This window comes from Stegastes partitus, unplaced genomic scaffold (genome assembly GCF_000690725.1).
Source record: "Stegastes partitus isolate 25-593 unplaced genomic scaffold, Stegastes_partitus-1.0.2 Scaffold1680, whole genome shotgun sequence".
In the NCBI taxonomy this organism is placed as follows: Eukaryota; Metazoa; Chordata; class Actinopteri; family Pomacentridae; genus Stegastes; species Stegastes partitus.
In genome coordinates, this window is record NW_007579411.1 from 106,891 (window position 1) to 119,839 (window position 12,949).

The following is a 12,949-nucleotide window of genomic DNA, read 5'->3' on the forward strand; positions in this document are numbered from 1 at the left end:
TACTGCAACAGACCGGCGAGTAATGTTTTAATGAAGTATTAGTATGCATGTGATATAAAGTATGTGCAGTAATTTAGAGTTAGGGGATAAAATAAAGAGTTGTGCCTTCTTAAGTGTCTTGCTACATTACTTATAGGCCTAGTTATATAGCTATCATTGTTGTGTATATATAATGCATTACTTTTCTTTAATAATTACTATTTGGCTGTTTTTGTTGTCCGATCCTCCCCCTATAAAAGACAGCATATAATCTTCCAGAGGATCCATACAAGCTATTTAAGGCAGTTTAAAAAAAAAAAAAAAAAGAAAAAAGCATGAGTGGAAATATTTTACTATGTTGCTGGCCTTCTTGAAAGGTAGGACCGGAAGTGGTGTTTTTCGCTTTACAAACCTGCTCGGCTCTCACCAGCCCTCACCACCACCACAACAGCTGGGGGAGGATTTCCGACCCAGTCACAGCGAAGATGGTGGCAGCTACAAGAGTGGAGAGATCACGTTCACCGGGATAAAAGTGAAAAGCAAAACAGCCTAAAAAAAAAACTCTCGCTGTGTCTGCTTTTGTTTACCTCCCGAAAAAAAAAAAAAAAGAAAGAAACTCCAGCAGAGAGCTGGAGCGGAGGGGGGAAAGGGTGGCAACCAGCGACGGACGGAAGAGGACGCACCACAGCCAGAGCGCACAGTGTTGTGTTTGTTGGACACATGCATGCCAGCGAAAACTAGAGCTACCCAGACGTACGGAATCGGTGGAGATAAGGAGACACCGCTGTCAGTGGGGCGGTTTTGTTTTTTTTTTTAAATTTTCCTCTTCTTTTCTTGTTGATAATCCCACTGAGGAGATCCGAGAGGGGTTTCCTGTATTGCTCCTGGGATTTTCTCCTTCTTTGCTCTGAGGGAATGCGAGGGGAGGAAATCCAGCCTCAGCTCCAAATAACCAGAGACTCCTAACTGGGTCTCCTCTCCAAACGCAGGAAATACGGCCTGGGAAAAAAAAAAAAAAAGTTTGGGAGCTTTTGGAAACGAGAAGGGGGGCCTATCGGTGACGCTTTGCACGCGTTTTACGACTTGATTTTTAACTATTTTTTTCCCTCCTCCTTTGGCATTAAGCGCTCCTGCTGCTCCACAGGAAGAAAAAAAAGGCTGGAGAAAACGCGTTCAGATGTTAACACGCCGTCGGTGTTGTTATTTGCAAGGAGTTTTGATCATCACTATTTATAGACCAGCCTGTTCCGACCGAGGCTGTTCCTCATAGCTGTATGTTTTGCCAACTGCGCGCAACAAGTTGCAGACACTCCCAGCAGAGGCAAACCTACGCTAATTTGGGTCAGCGGATGGTATTTTCTGCTCTTCTCCCCTCTGATCATGCGTCTTTGAACACAGCATACCCCTCCCCGAGCCCCTCTTTGGAAGGCAGACGGGGGAATAAACGGTGGAGATCCGGAGAGGGAGTTCAGGAAAGGACGGGGCTGGATCCGTGGGAATAGGCCTGCCTGTCAGGCCTCCTATGATCTGGGTCTTGGACTGGACAGGGCTCCAAAATAACTCTGGAATATTTTTTTTTTTGCAAAGGCCCCGCTGGAGCAAAGATGGAAGGAGAATGTATGGGAATAAGAAATGCAAATCCTCGCACACTGAGCCATGCATGAGAATGGATGTAGTGGAAGGTAAAGCTGCCTTAATTACAGATCACCCACTTTTTTAATGAACAGTTTTCACCCATTTTGCTGCTGTTATACATATATATATTTTTTTAAAGCAAAACATTAACTGCCTATACATTTTTTTAAAAATTACTTTTAAAGGCAGATAATTTGCAACTTTTGGTGCTTTACAATTACGCAGCTCATAATGTCCACTTGTTTTTTATTTTGGCACCACTAGCGTTCGCAAGGACAAGATTTGTTTTTTTGTTTTGTTTTTTAAATAAGGGAAAAGGATGCAAAATGGACCATTTGTTGCGCATGTTGTGGAGATAAGAGGGACAGTGTAACTTTTGTAGCCAGTCGCTGTGCACAACGCCAACTGTTGACAGCCTGTATCTACGTAATACATTTGGGCATTTTTTTTCTTTCCCAAGACGGTATCTAACTGACTAAATGTAATGTCAGCAGTATCAAAATATTGCGCACATCCAAAGGAAGTAATTTCCAGTCATGCAACGTCAGGGCTGACCTGATGAAGGCATAAGAAGAAGAAGAAGAAAAAAGAACCCGTTGCATCACTAACCAGTCCTTTTCCGAGAAGGATGTTCAATTCAGGAGGCAGAAAGAGTGATGACAGTGTTTTTACCGCAGCTGGAGAGAAAGCCGGGCTCATACCCAGAGCCTCTTTGGAGAAGGATACATGTAATGTGAGTACTGACGCAAACCCGGGGTCGGATAATGGACTGCTCAAGAAACTGGAACGGCGCGTCTTGTGTGAGTGAGTGCGCAGGCTGCTGTGTGCGTAGCAAATACGTCTGTGCCGTGCTCACCATTCATGCAGTGTGATTATTCCAACAAACACCTTTTGCTCTCTGTCTCCTTCTCTGTTTTGCCCGTTTGTCACTCCATCACCGCCTCCCTCCTCCCCTCTCCTCTCCTCTCCCTCTCTCTCTCTCCGTGCCACACGTGCACACACACGTCGCCCACGCACCTCGTCTAATTGCCTGAGCGCCATCAGAAGATATTATTAATATTTAACACCTCTCTCGTACCACCACCACCACCACCCCCCCTCCACTCTCGTCTCCGCCAGTCAATATGGCCACTCTGCAACATCACCGGCAGCTTCTCATGCATGGCACGGAAGTGAGCTGCGACTCCAGCGGGGATGGCGCCGTCACCGTGCGGATTACCAACAGCGCGCCACACGTGCGTCAACATGAGCCGCTGAGGGCTGCCAACAGTGGAGCCGGAGCAGGAGGTGGAGGGGCTGTGAATAAAGTGAACCCTAACCTCCACAAATACAGCATCTCCTCCAGCTGCAGCTCAGCAGACTCCAGACCGGCTGTGACCTCCGCCTTGAGGGTGCACAAGAAGGCGCCTCCTCTGTTTGAACGCTCTGCAGCCCAGTGCTGGGACCCAAAGTTCGACTCCCGCATCCTGGAGGAGGCGTGCCAAGAGAGGTGCTTTCCTCAGACGCAGCGGCGGTTCCGGTATGTCCTCTTCTACCTGGCAGTGGCAGCTGTACTCTGGGGGGTTTACTTTGGGGTCAACAGTGACCGCTGCAGCCCCGTGGCCTTCCTGGCCCCCACGGCCTCCTTTCTGGTCTTATTAGTGCTCCTGTTTTTGTTCACTTTCACCCAGTCGTACGCGTGGCTCTACAACCAAACCTCCCTGCTGCTCATAGCGGTTACCTTTGCCATCACGTTGGCTCCACAGATACAGACTGCTGGCTATACTGAGCTGGAGTGGGCTGGTGGTGGGAATGCGTCACTGGACAAAGGAACACCACCTCCCTGCATCTCCCCCGTAGGAACATTTTCCTTGTGCATGGAGGTTCTGTTGTTGTTGTACAGTGTCCTACATGTCCGTCTGTATGCCTCTGTGATGCTGGGGCTCCTGTATTCTATATTATTTGAGGCATTAGGGTGGCTGCCATTGCTTCAAAGGAGTTACGACACTACTGGACATGTGTCAGGGTCGGTGGGTTCAAGTTCGGACTGGGAGGAGGACACCCTCCGCTGGCTGGGCCCGGCCAAAGCTCTGCTCCACTTGTGCGCCCACGTCATCGGCATCCACCTGTTCATCATGTCGGAGGTGCGTTCCCGTAGCACCTTCCTCAAAGTGGGCCAGGCCATCATGCATGGCAAAGACCTGGAGGTGGAGAAGGCCTTGAAGGAGCGTATGATCCACTCAGTGATGCCACGGCGAGTTGCAGACGAGCTGATGAAGCAGGGCGATGACGAAGGTGGCGGTGAGAACTCTGGCAAGCGATATTCCTCCGGCGCCTGCTCCGCCTCAGCCGTTTCCGTGGGCGGCGGGGGAAGCGGTGGAGCTTCGCAAGCCCAAAGTGTCACAAACTCCAAGAATAACCCTCACAACAATCACAAACGCAAAAAGACCTCAATCCCCCGCGGGCAGATAATATTTAGACCCTTCAACATGAAACGCATGGAGCCTGTCAGCATCCTCTTTGCAGATATTGTAGGTTTCACCAAAATGTCTGCCAACAAGTCAGCGCCGGCCTTGGTGGGCCTTCTCAATGACCTGTTTGGACGTTTCGACCGGCTCTGTGAGCTAACCTGCTGTGAGAAGATCAGCACTCTGGGAGATTGCTACTACTGTGTAGCAGGCTGCCCCGAACCGAGACCGGATCATGCCTACTGCTGTGTGGAGATGGGTCTGGGCATGATCCAGGCCATCGAGCAGTTCTGCCAGGAGACCTGCGAGACTGTCAGCATGCGTGTCGGTGTCCATACAGGCACCGTCCTGTGTGGGATCCTTGGAATGAAACGCTTTAAGTTTGATGTGTGGTCAAACGATGTCAATCTGGCTAACCTGATGGAGCAGCTGGGTGTGGCGGGGAAGGTCCACCTGTCTGAAGCCACCGCCCGGTTCCTGGATGAGCGTTACCAGAGGGAGGACGGACGGGTGGCAGAGAGAGCCGGGCAGAGCGTGGTGGAGAAACTGAAGGGTAAGTCGCTTTTTATCTCATATTTACAAGTGAGGTCACTGCTTTAAATGAAATTGTGTCACAGAAATCCAAAACAGTCACAAAAAGAGGAGCCCTGGTCTTGAACAAAGATGCATGCACCAATAAGCACCAAATACCTCAAGGAAGGCAGGTTCAATAAAATTACACATTTACCGGACAGAGGTGAACTTTTGTACCTTAGAGTTAGGTCATCAGGTCTGAGTGAGGTCACTGCGTGCCTAGACAGCACTGAAATATGTTATCTGTCCAGTTATTCCTGTTGAGACAGTCTCCCAGTAGCAGCAGGAGATCAGACTACAAGACTATTTGTGCACCAAAAGGAGAGGCTTGTTGCGGTTTATATCACTTGGATATCATTCAAGATTCCAGTTAATATAATGTCAATACTTGTGGAATATTTTTACTACAACAGCATAAGTCATTTAAAGCCTGTGACATATGCAGCACTCGCTACATATATTTGCTGTCATTTTGTTGCTCAAGGACATACATGACATTCTGTGTAAAAACCTCAATTATGCTGTTAGTGGTTTTGTAGGTATTTGCGTAATTTCTAAATGTGCCATTTTGGAGCAGAACTCTGCAGATTTATTTTTGAATGACAGAGGCTTGTGTCATTGAGATTAAAACCTTTAATCTCCAAATACAACAAATGGATTTGAAATCCTTGCCACAGACAAATGTTGGCAGCGTGCATAAAAACAATATTAATGCATACTTTGGATACAAGGATGACAGGATAAGTATACATTTGGCACATAAAGCAAAACTGGCTCAGATGTTTGACTGATGCAGAAGTCTGGTATATTTGATCACGTGATCAAGCAGTTTCGATGAAGTCAGACAAGGTCGTCTGTGCTGGACAGATGAGCCCTCTATTGGATTAAACGCAGTTCTGAACCGTAGAAAAATCAGCTTTGTCCTGTTCAAAGTAGATAACCTGCATAGACTGCTTTTCCGCTGTCGGAGCTGTGAATCATCATTTGGTTCTGATGTCTGATTGTGTTTGCGGCTTGGTGTTGTTGTTGTTGGGAAGCGTGAGCTGAAGATTGAGGGTTGATAAAAGGAAGGACTGACTGGCTTTACTGTTCTGAGGCAGGTATTCTGCTGGATTCCACCGGATTCAACAGGTGTTCGTCATATTGTGCCCACCACTTGTTGGGAAAGTGGTGGGAGGGTCAGAGACTAGACAGACACCAGACAGAGGGTGAAAAAGTACGGAAAGAAATCCAACTTGGCTGCGCTCAACTTGTCCAGCGTTTGCAGAGCTCATGCACAGAGATAAATGGATCATAATATTTGCTCCGTGAAGAAAATATATAGGAATTTGTTTTGATTGTGTTCAGTATTTCAAGAATCTCTTAGCAACTAACGTAGTCCTTCTGTGTGCTCGACAGTGGACTTAAAAGGCATAAACAATGGGACGTTTCATTTAGTGCAGGAGGGTGCAATAGATTACTTGGTTGTTTATCAGGTAAGAAACATTTTCATGGTTGCAGCCTCTCAAATACTGAGATTTTCTCTGCTGCTGGTTAGTTTAACTTGTGACTTCTAAGACCGCCACTGGGAGCTCAGTAACATGATGGATATTTAAAAACTTGTATGACAACATAATCAATAAATACACCGTCGCCTGTGAATGTAGGAACACACACACACACACAAAACACACACGCAGTCTGTCTCAATACTCTGTGGAAAGCGGCATCAATGGAACTAATCTCTCCAGCAGGGAATTCCTCGTGGGCCGTCTAATCTTAGGTCGCTTGTGAAAAGATACTGTCTGTTCTATTGTCAGCCCTTATGTCAGAGTGTATTCACACTTGGCTCTAAATGGTGCCATCACCCTCTATTTCCAGGCTGGCAAACAGTGACAGAGTGAGATATTGACATGCGGCTTTTGTTGAGGGAGAGAAAAGGGGATAATGGCATCTAGTTTCCCAGTGAAACAGAGACGCACAGTTTCCTGCTCAGAGAAAGAGATGACCTTAACAGTTTGCCTCTGTCGCATAGAGAAAGAGGGGTTGACGCTGCTTTTTTCTTTGGAAGAGAAATGGACACAGTTTCATTTTGATGGACTGAATGGCCGACTGAAAGACGCAGCTATTGCTTTGTGTAGAAAACTGTAGAAATTTGTCGATTAGAGGCGGCGAGAATGATTGAAATTGGTGAACAAATCGGTTTTTGTAGGTGTTCGCAATGTTTGCTCGTCTTAAGTTGATCCATTTTGCCAGAGATCTGTCACGCTGCTGGTGTGTTTTTGTTATCATGTCTTTATTTATTGAGCACAAATCCACATTATATTGCTTTACATGGACAGCAAGCAAAACAGAGAAGTCATAAAATCATCAGGTTTTGAAGGAAAGACGTGTTTGCGTCCGATGCCACGTGGACGTTGTGCAGTTTCAGCAACTCTGACGATGTTAGCGCCACTTATCGTTGTCGCTGACCCCGCCGTCACTTCCAACGTGTTCTTTTCTATTACAGTACAGATACTGTCAAATATAAACTCAGCTATCCCTCTCTGACATTGTTTTCCATTCTCCTCCATTCAGTTTCAGACAGCAGTTTTATTATCTTTTCAGGTATTTGGTTTGAAAATGGGTTGCACAAAGGTTAATAATCCCTGGCGCATTTAATCTCGACAGTTGCGAAACTGAGGTTTTATAAATCATTGTGTCGGTTTGACGCCATCAGTGTTAGCACGAGCGATAAACTGAGTATTTCAGTGTATTTCTTTAACAACTGCCTGTTAGCTCTGTTGTCTCTCTCTGCCCTTTCCACCCCCTTGTTTTAGTGTCCCTTTCCCTTTCATGTTCCACATCGCTCCCTCTGCTTTTCCTCATCCTTTTTTGTGTTATCACATTCATTGCCTCAGTCTCCCACCTGTCATCCAGGCCCGTACATGTGGTCTGTTGTGTAACACTGCTTTAGTGCTGTCTGTCTGTCTTTAGTCAAGGCTTTGCTATAGATCCCCCAGCAGGCTGAATGAGTCCTCTCAAATAGCATGCTTTCAGCCATTCTCTTTCTATTAGTCCCAAAATACACATCGCTCTGCTCTCCTTTAACATCGAGACCTGAGCCAGTCGAGCTTTGTCTGACCACGATTTTGTCAGTAGCTGTATCAGAAATGCACCGTCTCTGTAATGGATTGCGAGGGACGATGGAGCTGCAACCGCACAGTGCATTATGTGGAACGTAGATTATGTTAACCGCCATTTTTCGTGAACCAAATTTATATTGTTTTCAATCTTTACAATACTTTAGAAGAGTAGATGTTTAAACCATCTAAGTAGAAGTTTGAACTGTACAAATTCATGGAAAGAACACAGGTACATTGTACATTATATGCATTTAAGTGGTGTGAAGCAGTTGAATGAAATAAAAAGTTTATCTTGCAAGTGCGCAAAAAGATAAAAAGGAAAAAGTGAACTCATTGGGCTGTACCAATGTTTCCAAATTGAACTCAAATTTCCGCCACAACAAATACAACCATAAAAATGCATAAAAATAATGTTTGAGGTTCTTAAATGTGCTCATTGGCAGACAAAAAAAGAGACAGTTTTACTGCCAGGTGTTATTTTAAGCAGTTATTGTGTTGCGTTCCTAATTGTGCATGCTCTTAGAACTTGTTTTCACTTTCTGTTTAACCTGTCTGATGTGATGCATTTTTATTTGCATGAAGCACAGGGCAGCTACAGGTCACCAGAAATCAGAAATCTTCTGTATCTTCATTAAAATGCATCCGAATTAGGACATTTACCTTCATTTTCCTACAGCACTTCTTTTTTGTCTTTCAGTTTGTCTCGGAAAAATGCTGTTTTCACTTTTTCTTTCATGGTGTCAGATTTTACGCAGATATTTTATTCCCATGAGATTATTTTTTTCTCCCTTAATTTTCCTGCCTTTGCCTCGTATTTGAATCTCACTCGTGTCACCGGTTGCTCGCAGTCTCTCTCTGCTCGACTGCTCGCGTCTCCTCCGTCCTCTCTAATCCGGTCCTGCTGTGTCTCTTTTAGCTTCTAGCGCACAAACACACTCATATTTCACTGCAGGTGGTGAGGAGTGCAGTTTTCTGCCCTGGATTCTTGTTTAGCTGGTCTTTATATCCTCCCTTTATCTACTGCGTTGATGCCTTTTTTTTTTTTAGGCCTCCCTCGTTGGCAGTCTGTCTCAATTTTTACCTGACAATGCAGTATAGCAGCATGTTAAATGTCGGCGAGACTGGAGGTTTCCACCTTGAACTGCTCTCATGGTATCATAGAGCAGCACTGGCACCTTTTTCAGTTTCAATCTGCGTCATATGACGGTGCTGTCTGTGTGTGCATATTTGTGTATTTTCACATGCATACAAGCCAGATGCATGCATGTGACTTTTTCTTTTTGTGTGCACATATACAACCATGTGTACAAACAAGTCCGTTCTACCATTGCAGTGAGTTGCAGTGGGAAGTCTATGCCCTCAGGCTGGTTAGTCTGTGCTAAATCAAACATGTCACCTAAATATGCAGAAGCAAATGGCAGATCCTTAACCATAACCAGGCCAGCCTTTCAGTGTGTCACAGGCTTTGCTATTGTACTCTCTATATTTGGCTTCAACCGCAGTTTTTCTAAAGTTGAAGGTAAGTGGCTTCAGCTTTCACAAACCAGCGGAATGATTTCATTGTGAAAAATTGATTTATTGTATTACAAACCACCAAGCACCTCAGTAATATTAATAGTTTTCTTTATTGGCGATTCTTTCTCCGGAGTTTGAGCTAAATGAAAATCCGCTCCGTCCTGTTGTTTGCTCTGGTGGGCTCGTGGAAATTGAACGTCTAGATAATACACAACGCTGATCCGAGTGCCAATTTTCATGGAAATATATTCATAAGTTTGTGTGAAAATCTGCTGAGACAGGGGCTTTCAAACTTGTAGGTCAAGACAAGGATTTCCTGTCTTGTTAATGTTATTGAATATTTGCAGCCTGTATTTCGTCTGTCTATGGAAGGTGTACTGTGGAGTTTTTCACCAACGCTTGTTTGCTTACATTGTTTATAGCAGACCACATATTTTGACATGTCAGTGAGAAAAGCATAGGTCTAAACAATACAATTAATGATGGCTGAATTCCTTTTAGCTGCATCCGTTTCAAGGTCCTGGCATTGTGCATGCTGTCTCATTGTCACACTGTCGTGGCTTACTGGGACACTTGAACAGAACCGAGCCATTGTTCCTCTGCCAAGGCGAGAGCTGAGGCTGTTTGTCCGTCTCTGCGTTTGTCTGTTTGCCAGCGAGATTACGCAAAATCGCGCGAGCCAAATCTCATGAAACTTGGTGCAGAAGTGGAGCAGGAGCACAGGAAGAACCCATTACATTTTGGTGCGGATTTGTGCCGCTTTCAATAAAACTGCGAGATAGGACATTGGCCTTCTGTAATAGCTAATGTTGTCAGGAATGGATGTGGTTTTCCAAGTATAACGAGTCAATATGTCCTCACTTACATCTTAATTGATGACACCCATTGAAGTCATTCTGGTCTTTCTGATCCCACTTTTGTTTTGAGTAAGTAGCCAGAAATAAAACGCTTGATAGACAGATAATTCAGAAATTAAATTAACTGGACATATTCTTTGATGCAATTTGAAACCAGTCCTTTCACAAGAGCACCTTGACAGCAGCATGAAAGGAAGCACGTTTACTTTACTCTGCCAGTGGACTCAAATTTTATTACAAAACATGCGAGGAAGAGGAGGTGATCCGTAAAGCAGAGAGACAGAGCGGGGAGCTTGCTCTCTCTGCTGCATTATAATTGCCTCTATTTTTCACATCTTCACCGTGCAGCGAGAGCCGCAGCGGCTTGTCAAACAAAACGTGTGTTTGAGTGTATGTAAGTTGTATAATAAAGATAAGGCATCCAGGAAATAAAACAAAGTGACTGATCAAAGTCTTTGTGCCTTAGATACACAGACGCACACGTGTACACAGATTAATCACTGAGAGGTGAGCTCAGACTGTAGAGGCTAATACAAACATTTTAAAGCTGTCTTTGTGCAATAATCTCTGTCGGCCTTTCTTTTCCTTTTTTGAAAAATCTTTATTCCCTCTTTTGCAACGCTTTTCTCCTGCACTGTCGCCCTCAGGCATCAGACCCAACATGGTGTTGTTTTGCCCCTACTACTTGCACCTCACGAGTTCTCGGCGTCACAGCCGCAACGGGGGTCAGAGGTCACCTGCATTCACTTAACTAGGTGGTCTTGGAAGCAGATCTGTGCGTCTGTGCCTGTATCTGGCTGTCATTGTGTATGATAACAGACTGAAAAGAAAAATGCTGTAGAGTAGCATGAGAGCGGAACAAGGGAAAGCAGAGGATAGAGCAGGCAGGTATTCACTTGTGAATGAGATAGAAAAGAAAGATAAAAAAGGGATTTTAGATAATCATTTTTGCTACAACCTGTGTCTTAAACCTAAGTGACAGTCATCTCTGGTGATAGACGATTAAAGAGGAGCAGGCTTCATGTTTTATCACACACTAATCCTGTCCTAGTCTTGCTTTGCCAGCCCATCCTGTAATACATAATGGTCTGGCTGCACTTCATTATCTTTCTGCTATAGGGGAAAGACACTTTGGCTTGCTTGTATTTCTTTAAACCAATCGCATTTATCTTGGGTGGAGCGAAGCGAAGGATGCGTATATGCTGTTCCTTCAATATAGTGACGGGTGGATTTGTTTTGGTGGAACATTTGCATGCAGGGAGGTGAGCACTGGCATTAAAATGGATAATTCAGAGAAAAACAAAATAGCAGGACTGCCTTACTGTACGATCCAAATCCTCTGCAGAACCTGAAATTTTCAGTGTGGTAGGTTGCCAGCTTGTAGGTGGTTGTTGTTTTTCTTCTGTAGCGAAGCGGATTTTATCTAATGAAAGAAAGAGAAGAGAAAGCCGTGTGAAATGAGCAGCCAATGGCAGGCTTATTGCTGCATCCTACGTCCAAAAAATCAGGCCCGTCCTGTCCAAAGTGGACTTTATGTGACCTGATGGTGGTACAATGCTGGTAAAATTGAAATTCATTTAGCTTGTCCAATTTTTCTCCACTAATATGCATGGCAGCAGCATTTTGCTACTTATGTGCCATGTTATTTACAGTAATGATAAATTTAGGTTGAGGTGAAACTGGCAGCTCAGTACGGAGGGAAATGCTGTATATTGGGGAAACAGTGCAGTCAGTAAAGCTTTCAACTCTTCTTCGTCTGTTCTGTCATAATCGCTGTCGCTGCTTGTGCTAACTAGAAAATAATTCTCGTCATTTAAAATGAACTAGAAATATAAAACATGTCACTTATTGTGTGCATATTTTCCTTTACCAGCAAATATTAAGCAAAAAACATTTAAAGGGAATTTTTTTATTTAATGCTGTGCCACAGTGGACATTGATTGACATCCCTGTGAATAGTACAAATACACTTTTTAAACCTTTATTTCCTCTCTTAATCAGATGTTAGATTATTCGTTACAATAAATGATGGTATGAGTTTAGATTTAATTGATATTTGTCTATATTAGTAATTGTAAGTCTAGATTACTAAGTCTATGACATTTACTGCCAACCGTGCTTTTGACATTGGAAACTGCCAGAGGGCACAGGGAACGTATTTTAAAATAAAAATGGAATTGTGCTGACAAATAATAGCAGTTTGACAACATTTAAAGGCATTCAAATATGATAAAACATTACCAGTGCACTTCAGCCCAACTTCCTGTACATTAGTGGACCTACGATGTGCTCTTCTACTATATTATATTAAGCACATCCTAATTCCATTATCATTAATGTTGTGTTTGTTCCAGAGGAGAGGGAGAGAGGACGGTGTAGATCCGACACTAAATCATGATTTAACAGTGACAGGCAGCAGCTAATGAACCAGCAGAATATAACAGGAGGTCAGTAGCTCTGAGAACAGGAGCTTTCTTTCTAATGTTCATGCTCATAGAAGTCTGCTTTTTCCTGCATCCCTAATAACACTTTGTCATCATCTGCATCGCACTCTTTTAAAGGTCCCATATGGGGAAAATTCATTTCCATTATAAAGTTGGTGGTGTTAAATAAAATCTTTTAAGTTATGAATACATTTATATGTCAAGTCCTCTTCAAAACTAGACAGACTTCCAGCCTTACAAACCAGTAAGAATTCTAACTGGGTGCTACCTCACATCTAACAAACCAGAAGTTGTCCAGCTCAAACTTAAGATAATCCTGGCCTTCACTGCTCGCTGCTTCCTGGTGAACCATTCAGAAGTAGCAGCTGCTTCACAGTCCATCCATCCATCCATTA

General features: G+C 44.1%; 1 protein-coding gene across 2 annotated transcripts in view; it reads left to right on the plus strand.

The window, feature by feature from the left end:
- The first annotated feature begins 439 nt into the window (after positions 1–439).
- The window catches only part of LOC103372008 (adenylate cyclase type 9-like), a 36,093-nt gene continuing 23,583 nt past the window's right edge, over positions 440–12,949 (plus strand). For both annotated transcript variants that reach the window (XM_008301514.1, XM_008301513.1), the window contains exon 1: positions 440–4,614. In XM_008301514.1, the coding sequence (XP_008299736.1) occupies positions 2,739–4,614 (1,876 nt within the window). In that variant the 5' untranslated portion in view covers positions 440–2,738. The remainder of the gene's footprint in view (positions 4,615–12,949) is intronic.